Genomic DNA, 19,182 nt, shown 5'->3' with positions numbered 1-19,182 from the left:
CAGGCTGCCCCCCTTGGGGCTCAGGGGGGTGGCACCAACCTGCATCCATCCCCCTGTCCTGTCCTGCTCCCAGCCCTCGAGACCCCAGACAAAGCCATGCAGGCGCTGGAGCTGGAGACACCAAGTGTTTAATTGCCGCGAGCGAGCCCTGGTCCTACACAGTAGGACAAACTGAGCTCTGGGGCAAAGCCCCCCCGTCCCCGTCCAGCCTTGTCCCCAGGGGCCCAAGGCCAGTGGCGGCTCATGTGGCCCCCAGAGCAGTGAATAAATTAGAAACGGGGACACAAAAACACAAAGAAACCCTGGGGACAACGGGGGTGGGTGGGAGCATGGGGCCCCTCCTCAGCTGGGACCGAAGGGGGGTGGCTCAGGAGCATGGGGTCACTGGGGCTGGCACAGGGAGCAGCTGGGGGGGGGAGATGGGGACAGCCTGGGGGCGTGAAGACACCTGGCCCTAGGGGGGCTTGAGGACGTGGAGGGCCCCCATCACCCAGGGGTGGGACGTGGGGACAGCTCGAGGACACGGTGATCCTTGGCATCCCAGCAGGGCGGGGGGGGCACCTTGGGGACAGGGTCCCTCATCCCTTAGGAAAAAGGAGGGGGGAGCATGGACCCGGTCACCAGTGCAGGAAGATGACGGCTCGAGGGGGGCAGGCATCGGACAGAGCCCCCCAGGGTGCTGTGGCTGCCGTGTCCCTGAGGCAGGGGTCTCAGGGCTGCCCAGGGGCCGCGGGCACCAGCAGGGGCTTGGGCAGCACCGGGGGCTTCATGGAGAGGGAGCGCTGGAGGGGGACGGGACGGGGACCCCAGGGTGGCCCCCCCGGGGCGCCCAGCGAGTGCATGCGGGCCAGGCCCCGAGCCACGCCGGGCGGCCTCGCTGCTGTGCCCGCCACCCCTGCCAACGAGTGCCTCTGTGCTAGGGGCCGGCGGGGCGGGGGGGGGCTGTCAGGGGGCACGTCGAGGCGCCGGGGTGCCCCGTCCCGGGGGGGCAGGGGGACGCTGGGCAGCGGGACGCCGGGCTGCACCCGGTTGGCAAAGGAGCCGGCGGCTGCGGGGCCAGGGGACAGCGGCCATCCTGCCCCCCCCGGCCCCTGCAGCCTCTGCAGCCGTTCCTCCAGGGAGGCCTTGGGCGGGGGTCCCGGCCCGGGGGGCTCTGGGCACCCCGGGGTGCCAAGGCCGTGTCGGGGCTCTGCTGCCCGCTCCCGGGGTGTCCTGGTGGGGGGCTCCGGGGTGGCCTCAGGGGTGGGCAGCTCGGGGAGGTCCCAGTCGCGGTCCCCTCCGTGGGGCGGCAGCGGTGGGTAGAGGCGGGGGGCAGGCGGCTGGGGCGGGGGGCATGGGGCGGCGGGGGGCACCGGGGCACCCTTGGGTGCTGCAGGGCGGCGGGTGCAGGCCGCCAGCAGCCCTGCAGCCAGGGCGCCCAGCACGAAGGCACCCAGCACGCAGCCCACCAGCACCGGCACCGGCACCGCCGCCACAGCCCCCGGCACCGCCTGGCGCACCCCTGCAGGCAGCACCCATCAGCCGGGTCCCCGCGTCCCCTCCTCTCCCCGTGCCATACCCCACTTCCCCCCCCCCAGGTTCTTGGGGTTCTTTTCCCCTCCTTTGGGCCCCTGTCCCACCCCTGGGGTCCCTCCTGATCCCAGGTCCCTCCCATGTCCCTCCCCGGTACATGGGGCCCCTGTCCCACCCCTGGGGTCCCTCCTTGTCCCTGAGGGACCTCCCAGTTCCTGCATCCCTCCCCGGTTCCCCAGGTTCCCTCCCAGGGGTGTCCCGGTGGGTGTCCAGGGGACCAAGGGGTGTCACTAACCGTGGGCCAAGTCCCTGTCCCCGTCACCGTCCCCTGTAGCTGGTGCATCTGTGAAAGGAGAGGGGGAGGGGTGGGCCAGGCTACCCACAACCCCTGCCTGGAGCCACCCACGCCCCCCAGGGTCCTCCACAACCTCCGGGGTCATCCAGATGCCTGCCTGGTGGCACTGGCATCCCCCTGTGACCTCGTGTCCCCTGGTGTCCCCCAGCACCCCTCCACGGGGCCAATGTCTCTCAACGTCCCCAGATGCCCACCACATAACACCCACACCCCGCCATCCCCCCATGTCCCCTTGTGTCCCCCCTCACCGTGGCAGATCCCTGTGAGCCCGGTGGATCCCTCGATGTCCTGCTCGAAGCCAGCCCTGGGGGCGCACAGGAGGGGACGCATCAGACGCTGTCCCAAGTGCCCCCGCCCCACGAGGAAGGGACCCAGGTGCCCAGGGTTGTGGGGTGTAGGGGGGGCGGACACACACAAGCCTCCATGTGCTTTGCAGCAGTGCACACAGCTGCGCGAGGGACAGGGGATCGGAGACACTTTGGGGGCACTCACGGGAGGTCCTCGGAGAAGGGGACGCAGCCCCCAGGGGGCAGCCAGACACAGTAGGGGTCCCGGGCAGCCAGGCAGCTCCTGCACGGGGCCGGTGCTCAGCACAGACACGCAGGGCCTGGGCCCGACAGCGGGTTGCCCCTGCACACTCCGGGCCCTCGCACATCACTGCGCCCCCACCCCGCAGCTCACCGGCGGCAGGCCCCGTGCCGGGCGCAGCGGCTCAGGGGCAGGCGCACGAGGCAGCCGGCGAAGGCGACGAACAGCTCCTGGCCTGGCGGGTGCAGCTCCAGCCCCAGCACCCGGCTGGCACCACGTGGCCCCCGGCACCTGGGTCCCCCCACAATACATCACCGTGCCTGCACCCCCCCATCAGCACCCACAGCCCCTTGGCACCCCCCCCCAGTGCTTGGCAGCACCCATGGCACCCATCTGCACCCTGCAGCCCCATGGCCCCCACCAGAACCCCATGGCATCCGCATGGCCCCATGGCACCTATCAGCACCCTGTGGCACCTGCATGCCCCCCCCCCAGCACCCATCAATGTCTCACGGCACCCCACACGGCCCCCCAGCACCCCATGGCACCCACCCCAACACCCACCACCCTCCATGCCCCACAGCACCCCCGTGTCTCCCAGCACCCCTGTCCCAGGGCCACTCACCACCTGGGCTCATAGAGGCTGATCTCCTCCAGCAGCAGCACCTCTGCACCGGGCTCCCCGGTGTCACCAGGCGCTGCGGGGTCCCCAGAGTTCTGGATGTCCCCGGGACTACGCGTGGCTGCCAGGACCTTCAGCACCCGCCCGTCCTCGGCACCCAGGAAGAGCACGGTGTGGTTCCCCCGCGGCCCCGCGCCCACATCCACCGCCAGCTGGGTCAGCCTGCGCCACGCGGAACCCTCGTGTGGGGCCATGCAGCCCCTTGCACGCCCTCACACCATGCCCTCATATGCCACCGCGCTGGGGGGGGGGGGCTGACACACCCTTGCACCAGCCTCGCTTGTTCCCCCACCAGGGTTTTGCACGCTGCTGTGTACCCTCCCCCAGCATCTCACACACCTGCACACCAGGGCTGTGCGCACACTTGCACGAGCACCCTCCCCACCCCACAGCACCCACAGGGCCAGGCGCACCCTTGCCTCGGCAGCTTGCACTATGCCCCCCCCACCCCCCGTTGTGTCCCCGGGCCCACCCGCCCTGTCCCCGGGCACCTGGTGCCGGTGCGGGTGAAGAGGGGCCGCCCGCCGGCGGGGGCCACGGCGCCGTGCAGCAGCGGGTGCTCCTTGGCGAAGGCCAGCGTCTCGTCGGGGAAGTCCCCGGAGGTGACGATGGCAGTGGCTGAGCCCATCCCGGCACAGCAGCCAGGCCTGTGGCACAACCAGCATGGGGACAGGGTCCTCGTACGCGCCCCGGGGACCCAGCGGGGTGAGGAGTACCTGGGCCGCGGCACCCGCTCCTCGGGCACGGGAGGCCAGGCACCCGCAGCACCCCGGGGCTCAGCGAAGTGTCCCTCGAACGCCCGCTCCACATCCGCCAGGTAGAAGGCGCAGACGGCTGAGCCGGGGATGCTGTGGGGGTGGCAGGGGTGGCACCAGCTCTGGGGACACCCCTGACGTCCCCAGGACTGCCCCGTGTCCATGTCCCTGTGTGAAGGCATCCCCGTGCCCTGCCCTGCCTCACCTCCAAGTCCCCCCAGCCTGGTCCCCACGTCCCCTTGTGTGTCCATGCACCTGTGTGCCTGCCCCCATCCCCACGCTCATGTCCCCCATGTCCCCGGTGTCTGTTGTGCACCCATGTGCCCCTGTCCTCATGTTCCTGTCCACCACAGCCACGTCCCCATGCTCACGTCCCCAACATTCCCTCGTGCAGCCACGTCCCTACGTCCCTGTGTGCCTGTCCCATAGTCACGTCCCCAGGTCCCCATGCTCAAGCCCACCACAAGACAATGTCCCCAGGCCCGTCACCCTGTCCTCATCTCCCCGCCGCCTGTGCCCTGCTCCCAGTCCCCGCGTCCCCATGCCTGTTGGGCTGGGTGCCGAAGAGGGCTAGGACAGCAGGGCGCCCGTGCAGGGCGTGGGGCAGCGTCACGGCCTCCAGGACGTCGAAGTAGAAGACGGCGTCCCCGGGAACGGCGCACTGCAGCCGTGCCTTCAGGAAGGACGTCCAGCGGCGCTCGAGCACCCGTGGGGAGCCCCCGCGGTCGTTGCGGCACACCCGGGCCACCCGCGCCACCGCCACCTGCACACAGAGCCACCAGCGTCCCACAGGGCCGGAGGCCCCGGGGGACGGGCACCGGGGTCTGCCCGGCGCGGGGGCAGGAGGCAGGGCGGCAGTGCCCCCCCCTCGCTCACCTTGCCCAGCGCGCCGAGCTCCACCGCGATCTCCCGGAAGAAGAAGTAGATGTAGGGGCCGTAGGGCAGCGCCTGGACGAAGTGGGGCTCTGCGGACGCGGGGGCATGGGGCCATCAGCCCCCAGCCTGCCCCACGGCGCCGCTCCCTTCCGTACCCCCACCCCTACCCTGCAGCCAGCGGGAGCTGTACTTGAGGGTGCGCAGCGGGGGGCTGCGGGCGCCCAGGCTCCGGTAGATGACCGCGTCGCTCGCCTGGAAGTCAGCCACGGTGGCCGAGTAGAGGCTGCCGTCTGGGGGGCGCGGGGACAGGGACAGCGGCGTCAGCCCCATCCCGGCCCTCCCCCGCCAGGCCCCCGCGACCCCGGCACCCACCAGCGAAGAGGGCGACGTTGCTCTGCCGGGCGTCGAAGGGGCACCGGGCCTGGCCGCTCAGCTCCTCGCCCTCCTGCAGCAGGCTGCGCGCCTGCAGGCGCCGTGCTCAGAGCCCCGCCGCTGCTCACCCCCCCCCAGCCCCACCGCTCAGACGAGGGCCCCGTGGGGATCCCAGCCCCGGCGGCGGCGCCCCCCGCCCCGTGCCCACACCGGGCCCCCCACCTCGTAGCTGCGGCAGACGGGGTTGAAGGCGTTGGTCCCGCAGGCGAAGAGGGTGCGGGCGTCGCGCGGGACCAGCACGCGGATGTAGTTGTGGCACCCGTCCTGCGCGGTCGCACGCGGATGGGGGCACGGGGCCAGCGGCCGCCTGGCCCTGCCTCCCTCTGCCCCCACCCTCGTATCCCCCAGGCCGTTGTCCCCAGACCCGCCTCACCGTACCCACACCACGCGCCCCACGTCTCCAGGCCCCTAGAGACCCCTGCCCCACACCCCTATGCCCCATCCCCTTGTCCCCTTATACCCCCATTCCTCCGTACCCCCTGCTGCTGTACCCCATAGCACTGTAACCTGTGCCCCTCCATCCTTATTGCCCCATATCCCCACTCCTTACACCCCCATCCCTTATACCTCCATCAGCCCACGCCTCTATACCTTGTACCCTCACACCCCCATGCCTTGTACCCCCACCCCCTCATACTCCATAACCCTCTACCCCTGCACTCCCACACCCCCACACCCCTGTACCACCTACCCCTGTGCCCCCATATTCCTGTACGTGGTACCCCCATACCTCTACATCCTGTACCCCTATACCCAGTACTCACATGCCCCATGCCCCATATCCCATGCCCCGTACCTGCAGCTTGCCCCGCATGGCGCAGCTCTCTCTGTCCCGCGTCTCCCAGGTGAGATGCTGCTGGCGAGATGGGGGTGGGCAGCGGGGACCCCCACCGAAACCCAGGCGACCCCAGAAATGGTGCCCCCGTCCCCCTTACCCGCTCAGGGTACAGCACCCGCTTGTCCTGCCCCAGGTCGAAGGCGTAGATGTGGTCCCTGGGAGGGCACAGCGTGAACAGAAGGGGCACGGGGACGTGCGAGGGGGCACGGGGACGTGCAGAGCACCAGCAAGGGTAGGTGAAGGGAGGAGGGAACACGGGGTGCCTGCACCCACCACGTACAAGCGGTGCCCAAGCGTGCAGAAAGGGACACACACGAGTGTGCCTACGCACGCAGTGGCTTGCACAAACCAGGATGAGCATCTCCAAACACATGCCAGCGAGCCCGAGACTGCACAAGCATAGACAACTTTGCACAAGCATGGAGACGTACGGACACACGAGGCCAGGCGTGCACAAGTGTGCGCAAGCTTGCGGAAGCAACCAAGCCCCCAGAAGCATGCACCAGCACAAACAAGCGTGCACAAGAACATCCAAGTTTGCACAAGCGTGCACAAGTGTGCAAAGCCATGGAAAGCACACGCAGGCACAGGGAGGGGTGCACAAGCGCGCTCACCGTGCGGCGACGAAGAGGGTGCTGTTGAGGCGCAGCATGCGCTGGAAGTCGAGGCCGAGCTGGGCGGTGACGTTGTCCCCCCGGAGACCCCCGAAGCGGGGGTAGGTGGCGGTGGCTGGGGGATGTGGGAACACGGTGACGACGCCCCCGGCTGGCCCCGTGCCCCCAGCCCCCGGTCCCTGCTCACCTGCCAGCCCCACGGTGCTGCGCGGCACCAGGTCCCGCGGGAAGGACTGTGCCTCTCCCCCGGGGGCCCCGGGGACCACGACGAGGACGAAGGCCAGCAGCACCCCGAGCATCCTCCCAGGCACCCGAAGGAGACGTGGGGCGGCCACTGAGCCCGGACCCCTCTGGGCTGCAAGGGGTTAATCCCTACTGGGGAAACTGAGGCAGGGCCAGGGTGGGGGGGGCGCGTGTGCAGCACCATGGGGACACTGGGGACAGTGGTGGCGTCCTCTCCATGCAGCTTCAAGCATGGGGACAGGGCCTCAGTCCTCCTCCCAGTGCCACCAGTGCCCCTTACCAGTGCCACCGGTACCTCCTGCCAGTGCTCCCAGTGTCCCTGTCCCCACGTCCCTTTCCCGCGTGCCCATCCCCGATCCTCCCATCCCAGTGTCCCCAGTGCCCCAGTCCCAGTGCTCCCAGTGCCTCCCACTCCCGACGACCACGGCCGGTGTTGGGACGGGATGCGAAGCACGAACAAGTGCCAGACGCAGCGACACCGGCACCGGCACCGACACACTCGCCCCGTGCAACACCCTCCCAGCACCACCGCACCCGGCCGCCCCCCGCAGCACCCCCCTGCGCCCCGCAGCACCCCCCGGAGCCCGCCGCCCCCCCTGGCACCCCCCGCGCCCCGCTCCCGGTACCGGCTCCGCGCCGCGCCCCGAGCGGCCCCGCGGCCCCGAGCGGCTCCGCCCCGGAACGGGCCGGGACCGGCCGGGACCCTGAGCGGGGGCCGGGGGCGGGAAGTGACCGGGGGGGGGGGGCTGCATGGGGCGGGGGGGGCCGGGGCGCGGCCACGCGGGGCCACGCGTGTCACCCCCCCCCACGGGGAGGACCCGGGCGGGGCCGGGATTTGGGGGATTTGCGGTTTTCGGGCGGGGCGGGGGGGGGGGGGGGGGGCAGCGCCGTGACACCGCCGTGGCTTTGCCCCCCCCCCGTCGGCCCTATAGATAGGCGCTAATCCCGTTAATGAGCTGATCCCCGGGAGCCCACGCGCGCGCGCACGTGGCACCGTGGACGCGCGTGTCCGCAACCTCCGCCCTGCGCTGCCGGGGGGGGGGGGGGGGGGGGGGCGCGGGGGGGTTGGGATCGCGTCCGTCTGCCCGCCCCTGGACCCACGCGTGGGTACCCCCCCCGGGGGGACTGGGAGCTCACTGGGAGAATTGGGCCCCCCCGCTGCCACCCGGGCTCCGCGTCCTCCGGCAGCCCCGGGGATGTGAAGGGACCGGGGGACCCCGCCGGGGGGTTGGGGGGGGGTGGGGGCGGTGGTCCCGCGGCCCCCGGGGCGCGGGCGCGCGGCGACATCTGGCGGCACCGCGCGGCGTGGCGGGGGCGGCACCGCGGTCCCGGGGGGGGAACACAGAGGGGACAGCGGCCGTAGGGGGGTGCTCTGGGCCCCAGGGTGCTGCTCGTGTCCCCAGAGGGGTGGCGGCACCCCCAGGGTGCTCCCCGCGTCCCCACGGCTGTCACGGTGTCCCCGCGGTGTCCCCACGGTGTCCCTGCGGTGTGGCGAGCAGGCGGGGCGGGTGCCAGCGCTCCGTTTTATTTACAGGTCCTCAGGGGAGGGAAAAGGGGGCGACCGACCCCATCCCCATCGGGGTCCAGGCACTGACACGGGGAGGCTGGGGGGCTCCCACCCCCCCCAACCCCCCCCCCCCAAAAAAAAAACAACAAAAAAAAAACACCACGAGGGCAAAACCATACAAATAAATAGGATCGGAGGAACAGAGCCCGGCTGCTGAGTCCTGTCCCGGTGCCTCGCGGTGTCCCCAGGCGGGGGCCGGCTCCCACCGGCGGCGTTTGGGTTTCCCCAAAGCGGGGCCGGGACCCCCGCAGGAGATGGCGAGGGGCCGCCGCCTGCCGGCTCCCCGCGGGTCCCGTCCCCGGTTCCCGTCCCCGGTTCCCGGTCCCGGTGTCACAGCGTGAAGATCTCGTCCTCGGCGTCTCGGAGCGCGGCCGCCCGCGGCGTCCTGGTGAGGGGCCGGGGGCCGAGCCGGGGGCCGAGCCGGGGGTCCCCGCTCTCCGGGCGCGGGGTGCCCTCGGCCTCGGCCGCGCTGCGGGGGGACACGGAGGGGAAGGGGGGGGGCGGTGAGGGGCAGCCCCGCGACCGGCGCCCCCCCGAGCGCCCCGGGCCGGGCCGGCCGCGCTCACCCGGTGCTGGCGGCGCGGAGCCGCTGAGCCGCCGCCGCCGCCGCCTTGGAGCGCCCGATGTCGGCGTCCAGCTGCCGCAGGAAGTCGGCGGCCGAGAGCTCGTGGCGGGACGGGGCGGGGGGCCCGGGGTCCGCCGGTGCCCCCCCCCCCGCCTCCTCCTCCTCCTCCTCGCGGCGGAGCCCCCCCGGTGCCGGGATGAGCAGCGTGGGCTTGAGGAAGATGGGGTCCGAGGCGTAGAGGCGGTTGGCGCGCAGGATCTGCTCCGGCTGCCGGGGACAGGGACGGGGCCAGGTGGGGACGGGAACGGGAAGGGACGGGGGGGGACCGGGGACAGGGACGGGACCGGGAGGGGACCGGGAGGGGACGAGGGGGGCCGGGGACAAGAACGGGACCGGGACCGGGACACGGAGGGGCCGCGGGGCGGGCCGTGGTGGGACGGGGACAGGGCCGGGGGTGGCCGGGGCCGGGCGCGGTGCCCGGTCCCGGGGGCTCATCCCGGTGCCGGCCCGGCCCCGCCGCTCACCGTGACCCCGTAGCGCAGCGCCAGCCCCGGCAGCGTGTCCCCGGGCTCCAGCCGGTGCTCCCGGCCGCCCGCCGCCCCCCGCGCCGGGGGGGGCCCCGCCATGGCGGGCGGCCCCGCTCAGCCCCGGCCCGGCGCGGGGGCGCCACCGCCCCGCCCCGCCCCGCTCCCGGTAAGGCCCGGCCGCCCGCGCGGAGGCCTCTGGGACTCGTAGTCCTCTGGAGCCGGGGCCCCGCCGCTCCTTCGGGTCCCCGCGGCGCTCCCCGCGCTCCCGGTCCCCGGGGACTGCTCGCTCCCTCCCAGCCCCCGCCCCGCCGCGGTCTCTGCTCCCCTTTTCCCCGGGGGGCTCCGTGCTCCTGCCAGGCGGCGAGGCGCGCAGAACTACAACTCCCGTCATGCCGCGGGGCCCCGCCGAGCCGCGGGCCGCTCCCGCCCCGCCCCCTTAAGCTCCCCATTGGCTCCCTCCCGCCCGCGCGCGGTCCGCCGGGAAAAGCGACCCGGAAGCGGGGAGGGGGCGGTCCCCATGGTAACGGGGCGGCGGCGCAGGGGGCCGCCATGTCCTTCAAGCGGGACGGCGACGAGCCCGGGCAGCTGGCGGCGCTGCAGGTGGGGCCCCGCGACACCCCCACCCCCCCGGACCCCGATCTCCCCGGACCCGGGCTCCCCCTGCCCGGGTTTGCCCCGTGTACCCCGCCCCTCGGTGTCCCCCCTGCCCCCCCCCCCGCCCTGCCCGGACCCCCCGGGATTTCTCTGCCCCCCCCCCCTCCCCGCCTGCAGCGCTCCCGGTTCCCGGTCTCCGCCCTCCTGGTCCCGCCTCGCAGGGGGTGGCGGGGCTGGCGGGGGGGGCTGCTCCCTGCCACGACCCCCCCCGAGGTCCGGGGAGGCCCCGGGTGCCCGTTTTGGGGGGGGGGGGGCAGGGCCGGGCACTATCGCGGCCTCTCGCTCCCTCGCAGAAGCGGCGCGTGGCGGAGCTGCTGGCCAGCTACATCCCCGAGGAGGAGGCGCTGCTGCTGCGGAGCGGGAGGTGAGCGGGACCCCCCCGGGGACACGGGGCGGCTCGGGGGGCTGCAGGGCGCTGACGGCGCCTCCTCCCTGCTACAGGTACGCCTGCACCGTGTGTGCCCACCGGCCCGTCTTCGACACGCTAGAGGTGCTGGCGGTGCACCGGGCTGGCAGGAAGCACCTGGGCAGTGAGTGCGGGGCCGGGGGGGCTGGCGCTGGGTGGGGCGTGCCGTGAACGTCCACCTGCCTTCCCTTCCCTTCCCTTCCCTTCCCTTCCCTTCCCTTCCCTTCCCTTCCCTTCCCTTCCCTTCCCTTCCCTTCCCTTCCCTTCCCTTCCCTTCCAGGCCTGCAGCGCTGCTACGGCAGTGAGCGCTGGCGGGAGGACACGGCGCAGGAGCAGCGGCACCAGGAGCTGGTGCGGGTGGAGGCGGCGGGCACGCAGGTGGGTGCGCTGTCCTCTCCCCTTCCCTGGTACCCAATGGGGCCTTCCTGAGCTCTGCACCCTCTCCCCAGGGCTCCCCAGCCCCTTTGCTGGCCCGGACGAGGAGGATTGCCCAGAGTGCCCTGCTGAAGGCTGCTCCCTACAACAGCTGCTGCCGGAGGACAGGGTGAGGGCTGCAGCTTTGCTGCTGGGGCGTAGGGAAAGCTCCGGCCTGCTCCCAGCTGCCCACCTGGGGTGGCTGTGCCCTCTAGGCCTGACCCCATCCCCTTACAGGGCAGCTGGAAGTGGCACACGAGGGGCGAGGACCCAGCCGGGGCCGAGCACTGCCCAGGCTCCCTCTCAGAACAGGGACGCCGTGGAGGCCACCCCTGCAGCCCTGCTGCCAGGGCAGCGCAGCCGGCAGCCAGGTGAGAGCAAACTGCGGCAGGACGGTGCGCCTGGGCGCTTTCTGTCCTTTCTGTGGGTGTCACCATCCTGCGCCCCTCTCTGCTCTCCCAGGTGGGCTGAAGGCAGCTTCCACCCACGCCGGGCAAGGCAGAAAAGGGAAAGCAGCAGCAGCATCCTCACAGCCGAGTCAGCCCGAAGCCCTCAGCCCCGCGAGGCGCCAGGCGCTGGAGCAATACCTGCAGCTGCGGAGGTGAGTTGGGTCCTGCTGACGGGGAACCCCCAGCGAGCCCCCCCTCACCCCGTCTGCCCATCCCCAGCGCCGGCTGGATCCAGGATCGCTCTGGCAAGTGGGTGAAGGATGAGAACGCTGAATTTGACTCTGATGAGGATGAGCCACCTGCACTGCTGCCAGCCTGAGGTTCCTGAGCCCCAGGACTGTCCCCGACCCTGCTGCGTGCCACAAAAACAGAGGCAGCTGGAGATGACGGAGGCGATCCAACCGCTGGGACAGGTCCCATACGTGGTGTGGCACTGGGGGTCCCCTCGCTCTTTGTTCCCACCTTTTTGGGTGTGCCTATCCTGGCCAGAGCACTGTGATCTCAGCTTGGATTTTGGCCCATTGCTGCCCGTCTCTTCCTGTCCCCAGCCCAAGTCACAATCGCTTTTCTGCCCAGGCACAGGTGCCTGCGGGTTGTGGCCTTTTGGGGTGGCGGCACGGGGCTTCCCCCTCCTCGTGGCCCTGCAGCTGTCCTGGCGCTTGGCAAAACACCCGGCCAGCTCACCTCCACCCTCGCCTCTGTTTCCCACCTCCCTTCTGCCTCTGGGGCCCGTGGGAGCTCCCACCTCAGGGCACCCCCTGTGCCCTGCCAGCACCCTGGGGAGAGCTCCCAGCGGGAGCACCCAGCGATGGGTTGCTTGGGCCCCAGGGCTGGATCCCGTCCCTGGGGAGGGCTCCTTGGCAGCGCTGCCTGGGGTGATGTTACACCTGGGCACTGGGATTTACCCGCTTGCTCAGCTCAGACCTATAAATAGCCATTGGGATGGGTGCCAGGGCCCTGGTGAGTGAACGCCCGAGCTGGGTGCAGGTCTGGGGGCTCTTCCCAGAGCCCTGCGGCCCCCATCCGCCCCATGGGCACCCGGTGCTGGCCCCTATGGGCCCCAGGTGCCCGGTTCTGTTCCACAAGGGCACCCAGCTCCCCGCTGAGGGGTGCCCCGCTCCCCCCTGGCACAGGGCCTGGCCCCGTAACCCAATCCCCGGGGTATAAATACCCCAACCCTGCAGCCCGTTGCTCCAGGAGGGAATCCAGGCATCCAGCTCGCCCCGTAACGAGCCCGGGATCAATGGCTCGAGGCTGACGGGGGCCTCTGGGTCTCGAGCCCTGAAAAAGGGGTCCTCCAGCAGCGTTACCCTCGCTCAGCCCGTCCCTGCAGATCCCCCCACGCACAAATCCTGCCCCCGTCCTTGTGGCCCTGTCCCAGGAGCAGCCTCACGCCCGGTGTCTCCGTAACCTTTATTTACAGCCGACCCAGCCCTGGGGAGCCCAAAGCGCAGCTCGGGGGCGAGCGGAGCACCGGGGTCTGCAGGGCTGTGCTGCGAAGCGCTCAGGTTTTCTTCTGCTTGCGACCTGGGGACAGGGGAAGAAGTGGGTCAGGGCCAGGGCTGGGTGCCCCCCCAAACCCCATTCTTCCTCCCCGGCCTCATTCCTGCCCAGGGCAGCAGCGGGGCACTCACGGAGCTCGTTGTTGCGGGTGATGGCGATGGCGGCGCGGGCGCGGGGGCCCTGCTGCGTGAAATGGTACCCGAAGCGCACCACGGAGGGGCACTGCTCCAGCATCGTCGCCATCTCCATCTCCACCGTGTCGCCCAGCCGCTGGCACTGCGGGGCGGGGACACGGTTGGGCCCAACTGGGCGCACTGGGCAAACTGGGCACACGCCCCAGGCCACCCGTGGGTGCCCGTCCCTACCTGGTTGTCCACCTTGAGCTCGCTCAGGGTGCTGTTCTGGTACATGGCCTTGATGATGCTCATCATGCCGGCGCTGGTGATGAAGTTGGACTCGATGTTGAGGCTCTGCAGCGTCTTGTTCTCCGTCAGCATCTCGGCCACCGCCTGCGGGAGCCTGGCATCACCTCGGGGTGTCACCCGGGGCTGGCTGCACCACTGGCACCTTGTGGGCCACCGGCGGGGGCAAGGCCAGCAAAAGCTCGCCTGGCTGGTGCCGGCTGGGAGCTGGGGGAAGGGGAGCGCATCTCTGGGGACGCGGGGACACGGAGGGTCACGGGGCTGGGACTCACAGTGGCCACGGGGTCGTTGCTGCGGGTTGCCACCAGGCTGAGCTTCTTGACGTGGGTGTTGGTTTTCATGGCCTCGCAGATGGCCTTCAGTGTGGAGATGGGAATGTCCTGCAGCGAGGGGACGGGGGCATCACCGAGGAGAGGGGAACATCCCCGGGACGATGCAGGGGGCACTGGGGGGGTGTGGATGTCTCCAAGGGCACAGGGGTACCCCTGAGCACTTGCAGGGTGTCATCAAAGGGTTGTAAGTGGCACCAAGGGGCTGCAGGATGTCACTAGGGGGACGTGGCTGTCCTAGGATGAGGACCTGGGATGCCCCCGAGCCACTCGGGATGGGGACAAACACCCAGGGATGCCCCAAGGGCTGAGCACACCAGAGACACCCCAGGACCAGCACCCTGAGGACACCCCAGGGCATGGAGCAGTGCTTTGGGGACACCCCCAGGCCGCTGAGGCCAGCCACCCCCCAGGCCCGGCCCCTCGCCTTGATGTTGTTGAGGTTGACGTCCTCCAGCGCCCCGTCGTTGGCCTGGATCTGCCGCAGCGTCTCCTCCACGTTGGTGGGGTTTGGGGGCTCGTCCGGCACCGGCTTGTACGTGTCGGGCTTCACCACACCTGCGGCACGCGTGCGTGCGGGCGGACACGTGTGACGGACACGTGTGCAGGCACCCAGAGCCCCCCGCGTGCACACGGGGGTGGGGGCTCCCCGCTGAACCCAGGAGCGGGACCGCCTGCGGTGTGCCCCCGGCTGCCCCCGTCCCGCGGGGCGCACTCACTGTTGATGCCTTCGGTGTTGGAGATGGTCCCGCTGCAGATCGCGTCGTAGTACTGCTTGTTGCTCATCAGCGTGTACATGCCCAGGATGGCTGCGGGGGCACCCCTGGGGTCACCGCAAGCCACGGGGCCATCCCACAGCCCCCCCTCGTCCCCTCCCCAGCCAGCCACGGGTGGGCTGGGGGCCAGGCTGAAAGCCGAGCGCGGGGCCACGCTGCTGCTTTTAGCCGGGCCCTGGCAGGGGCCCAGCGGAGGGGGCAGGGGACACGGATGTGACACGGGGATGGGGCAGGGGTGACGCACGGCCCCGCATGAGGGGTCAGTGCCGGGGGGTGGCCGTGTGCACGGGACCCACCTGCGATGTCGCACATCTCGGCCTCGGTGGCGTTGGCCAGCGCCTCCTCCAGCTCTGGCTCCAGCGTGATCTGCTCCTCGCGGGGAATCTCCCGCTTGGGGTTCTTGGGCACGAACGGCTTCCCTGCGCGGGGGGACGCGGGGCTGCACCCTGCACGGCCTGGCACGAGCCGGGGGGCAGCAGCCACAGGCTATGGGGGCTTGGTGGCCCGGTGCCGGGCTGGGGACAGGTAGAGGCAGCGCTGGGGGGATGTGGTGCTGCAGGGCAACGCGGCGGGGCCGGGGTGGTGGCGGTACTGGGGTGGTGGTACTGGGGCAGTAGTGGTGGTACCGGGGCGGTGGCGGTGCTGCGAGGTGGCCACGCTGGGGGTGACATTGCTGGGGGCAGCCATGCCCGGGGCTGGCGGGGGCCCAGCTCGCCCGGGACATCCGAGCCGCTGGCGAGGGCCATCCCGCCGAGCTAAATATACCTGGCGCTGCGGGGCCCTGTCCCCCGCGTCCCCCCAGCCCCGCACCTTTCTTCTCGCCGGTGAAGGGCACCAGGTCCTCGCGCTCGCCGGCCTCCAGCGCCTGTTTCTCCAGGTGCTGCAGCAGCGCCTCGCGATCCAGCGGCCCCGTCGGGCTCTTCTGCGTCTGGTCCCGCTGCCGCAGCCCCGCCGGCAGCAGCACGTTCTGGGGAGGCACCGGGGTGGCCGTGGGTGCGGGGGCCCTGCCCGGTGCCCCCCGCTCCACCTCGGGCCGGGCCGCGGGCGCACCTCGGGGTCCATCTCCAGCAGCTCCGTGTCGAGCTGCTCCAGCTCCTCGGCCGACAGCTCCTGCAGGATCTTGTCCTCGTCGATGTCCCGGTACTTCTCCAGCTCCTGCCGGTAGGACGTCATGGCTGGGGGCTGAGGGGCGGCCTGGAGGGGGATTGGGGGGGCTGAGCGGGAGGCTGCCGGGCCAGGGGAGCCCCCGTGCCGTGCCGAGCTCCCACCAGACACCCCACAGCCACGGGGCTGGGGCCTGCCTGGCTGGGGGGGGGCACTGGGGCACCCCAGGGTGGGGTCCAGCCCAGCCATCACCACAGAGCTCTTGGGGAAACTGAGTCACGGCCCAGTGCTGGGGGCAGCTCCACAGCTCCCACCCCACCGACACCCCCCTTCTGCACCCAGTGCCCCCCCAGCCCCCAGGGAGCAAGCAGGGTTGCATGCTTGGGACGCGGGGCCCTGCACCCCCCTGAGGCGCCCCAGCGGATGAGGATTTACCCCCCGATGCGCAGGTCTGAGGCTGGGGGGGGGCACCCCGGGGGAGGCACCCGGTACCCACAGCAGGGACCTGCGCACTGAGACCCGCAGGAGAAAGCCGGGGGCACCCCTTGGTGTGGAGACCCTCAGGGCCCCCCGAGCTGGTGCCTTTAGGGGTGACCCCCCCAACCCCAGGGACCCCCCCAGCCCTACCTGGCCGCTGGCTGGGGCTGCGGAGCCTGCCTGGGCTGTGCCCCGGTGCTGAGCCAAGGGCTCCGGCCGCGCAGGGCATGAGATCAGCGTTTTATTCTGCGAGCCGGCGGCGGGGAGGGGCGAGATCACATATCGCCGGCGTTATCGAGCCCTGCCAGTGCCCCGCAACGGCTCCACCCCAGCACTGGGTGGTGCAGGCCCCCCCCAGGCCATCGGAGCCCCCGCGGGCCCAGCTGCGGGCTCCAAGCCCTGCCTGGGGGTGCAGGAAGGGGAGGTTTGGAGCTCACGAAGTGCTCTGGGGAGGGAGTTGGGGGGAACAGCCCCAGGCACTGCAGGGAGAGGCCAAACCGCGTGTCCTGGGGTCCTTGGAGCCACCCCACCACCCCCTTTTCCCCGCTGGATATGCTGAGTGCCCCTTAACGCCCCTTCCTCCTGAGCCTGGCCGGGGGCTCTGCTCCCCCGAGCTCCTCATTCAGCAGAGCCACGTTTGGGTGGGGTTGGGTGGGGGTTTGCACTTGTCTTCAGCAGGGACCGGGGGCTCCCACGGCCCCACACGCAGCACTGAGGTTCTACTTGTTTATTGTAGGGTCTCCCAGAAACCAAGGGGCTGCACACACTGTTTACTGTAGGGTCTTGCAGAGTTGCAGGCACTGCTTGCATAGCAGTGGAAGTGAGTGTCTGCACGCTTGGCTTTGTTGGATGCTTATTACTAGGATTTTTCTTTTTTTATTAAAAAAAAAAGTATAAAGTCGATAAATAAAGCAACAAACCATCGCCCACGTGAGCTGGGGCACAGCCAAGAACGATCCAGAGCCGTCTGCGTGCGGCCACGGGCCCTCAGGTGGCGGGGACGCTCTGCTTGATGATGATCTTCTGGCGGGTGGCGCGGACACCGGGGTCAGGGCCGGGGGGGGCGGCCCCCAGGGCGGCGGTGGCAGCGGCGCTGGGCAGCCCGTGTGCAGTGATGTACTTCTTGTAGGCCTCGCGGATGATTTTGAAAGCGCGGATGTTGGAGTAGGGGATGTCGGTGATGGGGTCACGGTAGACGGCCGGCTTGTGGGTGACGGGGCAGATCTCCCTCACCGGCAGCCGCGGCGGCTTCGCTTTGGGGAAGAAGCGCTCGAAGGTCTCGTCGTCGGTGAAGGAGATGAAGGTGCGGGAGCACTTCCCGGCAGAGGCTGGAGCCACAGCTGGGGCCGCTTCTGCCTGCTGCAGGTCTTGGTCCAACCTGGAAGGGCCAGAGTCAGCTCTGAGGAGAGGCGTGAGGGGCCAGGGACACCCCGAGAGCTCCCACAAGAGGCAGCAGGAGCAGAACACGGGGCTGTGGGGCTCCGGAGCACTGCCCCAAACCCGTCTGCCTCCTGTTGTGGCAGAAAAGAACCCAGGGTGGAATAAAGGATGGGAACTTTGGACAGACGGGTCTGGTCCCGTGCAGTGTCGGGGGGAACCCTCAGGACCCCATCGAGGCGACCCCAACCTACCCCTCCACATCCACGTTCTCCTCCTTGCCCAGCTCCGTGATGAGGGGCATGGTGACGGACCAGTACCGGATGACAGGCCCCACACACTTCCTCTTCTTCTGGACCTGCTTCTTTTTGTCAGCCTCCAGACGCTCGTAGTTCTCTGTGAAAGCAAGGATGTGCCACGGGTGAGGCTCAGCACCCCGTTCGCACTCACAACCCCTCCCCGTGTCTCCTCGTGCCCTGCTCACCCAGGGAGCGGAGGTTGATCTCCTCCGTGATCTTGGCCTCTTCCAGCAGCTCCTCCTGTGTCAGGGGGCGGTCGTAGTTGGGGCCGCCCTTCTTGCGCTTGGACTGCACCTGACGCTCCTGGATGCGCAGGAAGGTTTGGCGCGTGTGCTCTGTTGTCGATTGCCGCATGTGCTTCCGGCCTGCAGCGGGGGGACGGAGCTCACCACGGGCCCCGACACGGCTCCCTGCAGCCGGGAGCACGTTTCCAGCCCTGGGGCACGCGCGTCCCAGCCTGCGTGCACTCACTGTCTGCCGCTTCATCCTGGAGCTCCAGCGGGGCCGATTTCACCTCTCGGGCCTTCTGGGAGCTGCTGCTGGGGGCATCGGCCTTCTTAGGGCGAAGGCTTTTGAGGGGCTCCTACAGGGTCGGGCAGCGTGAGGAAGGGGAAAGGCCCGGCTTAGATGAGACCCCTTGGGGGGGCACCGTGCCGCGTTCCCCAACCCACGGGGAGCGTCTCCTCCCTGCTGAGTCCCGGCTGTACCCCCTCGGGACATGGCTGCAGCCCCTCCCGGGGGGCCGGCGGCTGTTCGAGGGGGGCCCTGCACTGCACCCCCGGAGGCCCCCCCCCGGTGCCCCCTCCCCCGGTGCCGGTGCCCCCCCCAAGTGCCCCCCTCCGGCCCTCACTCCCCCGGCGTCCCCCCCTCACCCGGTAGGCCTTGGTGATGATGCGGCGGCGCCTCTTGGGCTCGCTGTCGTCCTGGTCGCTGGCCGGCTCCTCGCCCTCGTCGATGTCGAAGTCGGAGTCCACCTCATCGTCGCTGTCCGACTGATCGCCCCGGTACTCGTCGTCGCCCGACTCCTGCGGGGACGGAGGGCCCGGGGCTGACACCGCGGCCTCCCCCCGGCCTCCCCCCCGCCCCGCAGCCCCTTCCCGGCCCCCCCCCGCACCTCGGTGAAGCCGCCGTAGGTGGTCTGGTAGAACTCGTCCTCCTCCTCGGCCTGCAGCAGCCCGGACAGGCGGTTCCCGGCCGTGCGGCGCGGGGCGCGGCCCTCGGCCAGGCTCATGGCGGCGGCGCCGTGACGTCACGGGGGGGGCGGTGTGACGTCACGCCGCGCGCCGGCGGCTTCAGTTGCGGGGCCGCCTCCCTCCCCCCCCGCCTCTCCTCTCCGGGCGCATGCGCTGAGCGGGCGAGTCCAAGTTGGGAGCGGGGGTAGGAGGGGGGGGGGGGGCTGAGCCGCTCCGGCGGCGCGTGCGCCTCTCCCTCCCCCCGCGCCCGCGGCTGGGTGGTGAGGGCCGGAGCGGCAGGGGCGG

The 19,182-nt window shown here is 71.0% G+C and overlaps 5 protein-coding genes across 6 annotated transcripts; 1 reads left to right on the top strand and 4 right to left on the bottom strand.

The window, feature by feature from the left end:
* Positions 1-112: 112 nt before the first annotated feature.
* On the bottom strand, positions 113-7,501 carry SEMA6C (semaphorin 6C). 2 transcript variants are annotated; one of them, XM_084302949.1, is made up of 18 exons: positions 7,462-7,501; positions 6,780-6,947; positions 6,593-6,707; positions 6,076-6,133; positions 5,937-5,993; positions 5,303-5,404; positions 5,081-5,171; positions 4,876-4,998; positions 4,709-4,797; positions 4,378-4,595; positions 3,794-3,925; positions 3,569-3,724; positions 3,021-3,239; positions 2,549-2,686; positions 2,360-2,437; positions 2,116-2,171; positions 1,808-1,855; positions 113-1,501 (listed from the first exon to the last, which is right to left on the bottom strand). In XM_084302949.1, the coding sequence occupies exons 2-18, from the start codon at positions 6,889-6,891 to the stop codon at positions 711-713; spliced, it is 2,583 nt and encodes an 860-aa protein (XP_084159075.1). In that variant the 5' UTR covers positions 6,892-6,947; positions 7,462-7,501; the 3' UTR covers positions 113-710. The 2 variants fall into 2 exon arrangements, with proteins under 2 accessions (XP_084159075.1, XP_084159076.1); XM_084302950.1 differs by having other exon boundaries at positions 6,780-6,976; positions 7,462-7,483.
* Positions 7,502-8,344: 843 nt separating this feature from the next.
* Positions 8,345-9,639, bottom strand: LYSMD1 (LysM domain containing 1). The gene is made up of 3 exons (XM_084303476.1): positions 9,492-9,639; positions 8,969-9,234; positions 8,345-8,871 (listed from the first exon to the last, which is right to left on the bottom strand). The coding sequence occupies exons 1-3, from the start codon at positions 9,591-9,593 to the stop codon at positions 8,733-8,735; spliced, it is 507 nt and encodes a 168-aa protein (XP_084159602.1). The 5' UTR covers positions 9,594-9,639; the 3' UTR covers positions 8,345-8,732.
* Positions 9,640-9,991: 352 nt separating this feature from the next.
* LOC311220069 (sodium channel modifier 1-like) lies at positions 9,992-12,663 on the top strand. Its single transcript, XM_084303475.1, has 8 exons — positions 9,992-10,094; positions 10,442-10,512; positions 10,590-10,678; positions 10,835-10,932; positions 11,004-11,098; positions 11,206-11,339; positions 11,431-11,569; positions 11,637-12,663. Exons 1-8 carry the CDS (start codon positions 10,044-10,046, stop codon positions 11,734-11,736), a joined length of 777 nt encoding a protein of 258 aa, XP_084159601.1. The 5' UTR covers positions 9,992-10,043; the 3' UTR covers positions 11,737-12,663.
* Positions 12,664-12,811: 148 nt separating this feature from the next.
* Positions 12,812-16,312, bottom strand: TMOD4 (tropomodulin 4). The gene is made up of 10 exons (XM_084303470.1): positions 16,179-16,312; positions 15,498-15,641; positions 15,258-15,414; positions 14,744-14,866; positions 14,391-14,480; positions 14,099-14,229; positions 13,615-13,722; positions 13,286-13,429; positions 13,052-13,196; positions 12,812-12,944 (listed from the first exon to the last, which is right to left on the bottom strand). Exons 2-10 carry the CDS (start codon positions 15,618-15,620, stop codon positions 12,922-12,924), a joined length of 1,044 nt encoding a protein of 347 aa, XP_084159596.1. The 5' UTR covers positions 15,621-15,641; positions 16,179-16,312; the 3' UTR covers positions 12,812-12,921.
* A 538-nt stretch (positions 16,313-16,850) lies between these two features.
* VPS72 (vacuolar protein sorting 72 homolog) lies at positions 16,851-19,010 on the bottom strand. The gene is made up of 6 exons (XM_084303433.1): positions 18,819-19,010; positions 18,577-18,729; positions 18,176-18,287; positions 17,890-18,069; positions 17,660-17,801; positions 16,851-17,406 (listed from the first exon to the last, which is right to left on the bottom strand). Exons 1-6 carry the CDS (start codon positions 18,933-18,935, stop codon positions 17,016-17,018), a joined length of 1,095 nt encoding a protein of 364 aa, XP_084159559.1. The 5' UTR covers positions 18,936-19,010; the 3' UTR covers positions 16,851-17,015.
* Positions 19,011-19,182: the final 172 nt, after the last annotated feature.

Source organism: Netta rufina (assembly GCF_964035555.1).
Source record: "Netta rufina genome assembly, chromosome: 29".
NCBI lineage: Eukaryota > Metazoa > Chordata > Aves > Anseriformes > Anatidae > Netta > Netta rufina.
This window is presented reverse-complemented; position numbering and strand designations above follow the sequence as displayed.

Excerpts from the sequence above, each read along its gene's own strand:
- SEMA6C (XM_084302949.1), bottom strand. The coding sequence starts at position 6,891 with ATGCTCGGGGTGCTGCTGGCCTTCGTCCTCGTCGTGGTCCCCGGGGCC. Across the intron at positions 6,708-6,779 it reads CAGCACCGTGGGGCTGGCAG|CCACCGCCACCTACCCCCGC; the intron begins GTGAGCAGGGAC and ends CACATCCCCCAG. Across the intron at positions 2,438-2,548 it reads CGGCACGGGGCCTGCCGCCG|GAGCTGCCTGGCTGCCCGGG; the intron begins GTGAGCTGCGGG and ends GGCCCCGTGCAG.
- LYSMD1 (XM_084303476.1), bottom strand. The coding sequence starts at position 9,593 with ATGGCGGGGCCCCCCCCGGCGCGGGGGGCGGCGGGCGGCCGGGAGCAC. Across the intron at positions 9,235-9,491 it reads CGCTGCGCTACGGGGTCACG|CCGGAGCAGATCCTGCGCGC; the intron begins GTGAGCGGCGGG and ends TGTCCCCGGCAG. Across the intron at positions 8,872-8,968 it reads CTCCGCGCCGCCAGCACCGG|CGCGGCCGAGGCCGAGGGCA; the intron begins GTGAGCGCGGCC and ends GTCCCCCCGCAG.
- LOC311220069 (XM_084303475.1), top strand. The coding sequence starts at position 10,044 with ATGTCCTTCAAGCGGGACGGCGACGAGCCCGGGCAGCTGGCGGCGCTG. Across the intron at positions 10,933-11,003 it reads TGGAGGCGGCGGGCACGCAG|GGCTCCCCAGCCCCTTTGCT; the intron begins GTGGGTGCGCTG and ends CCCTCTCCCCAG. Across the intron at positions 11,570-11,636 it reads CAATACCTGCAGCTGCGGAG|CGCCGGCTGGATCCAGGATC; the intron begins GTGAGTTGGGTC and ends GCCCATCCCCAG.
- TMOD4 (XM_084303470.1), bottom strand. The coding sequence starts at position 15,620 with ATGACGTCCTACCGGCAGGAGCTGGAGAAGTACCGGGACATCGACGAG. Across the intron at positions 14,230-14,390 it reads CAACACCGAAGGCATCAACA|GTGTGGTGAAGCCCGACACG; the intron begins GTGAGTGCGCCC and ends CGCGTGCCGCAG. Across the intron at positions 13,430-13,614 it reads GCAACGACCCCGTGGCCACT|GCGGTGGCCGAGATGCTGAC; the intron begins GTGAGTCCCAGC and ends AGGCTCCCGCAG.
- VPS72 (XM_084303433.1), bottom strand. The coding sequence starts at position 18,935 with ATGAGCCTGGCCGAGGGCCGCGCCCCGCGCCGCACGGCCGGGAACCGC. Across the intron at positions 18,288-18,576 it reads TCATCACCAAGGCCTACCGG|GAGCCCCTCAAAAGCCTTCG; the intron begins GTGAGGGGGGGA and ends CCGACCCTGTAG. Across the intron at positions 18,070-18,175 it reads CCAGGATGAAGCGGCAGACA|GCCGGAAGCACATGCGGCAA; the intron begins GTGAGTGCACGC and ends CCCCCGCTGCAG.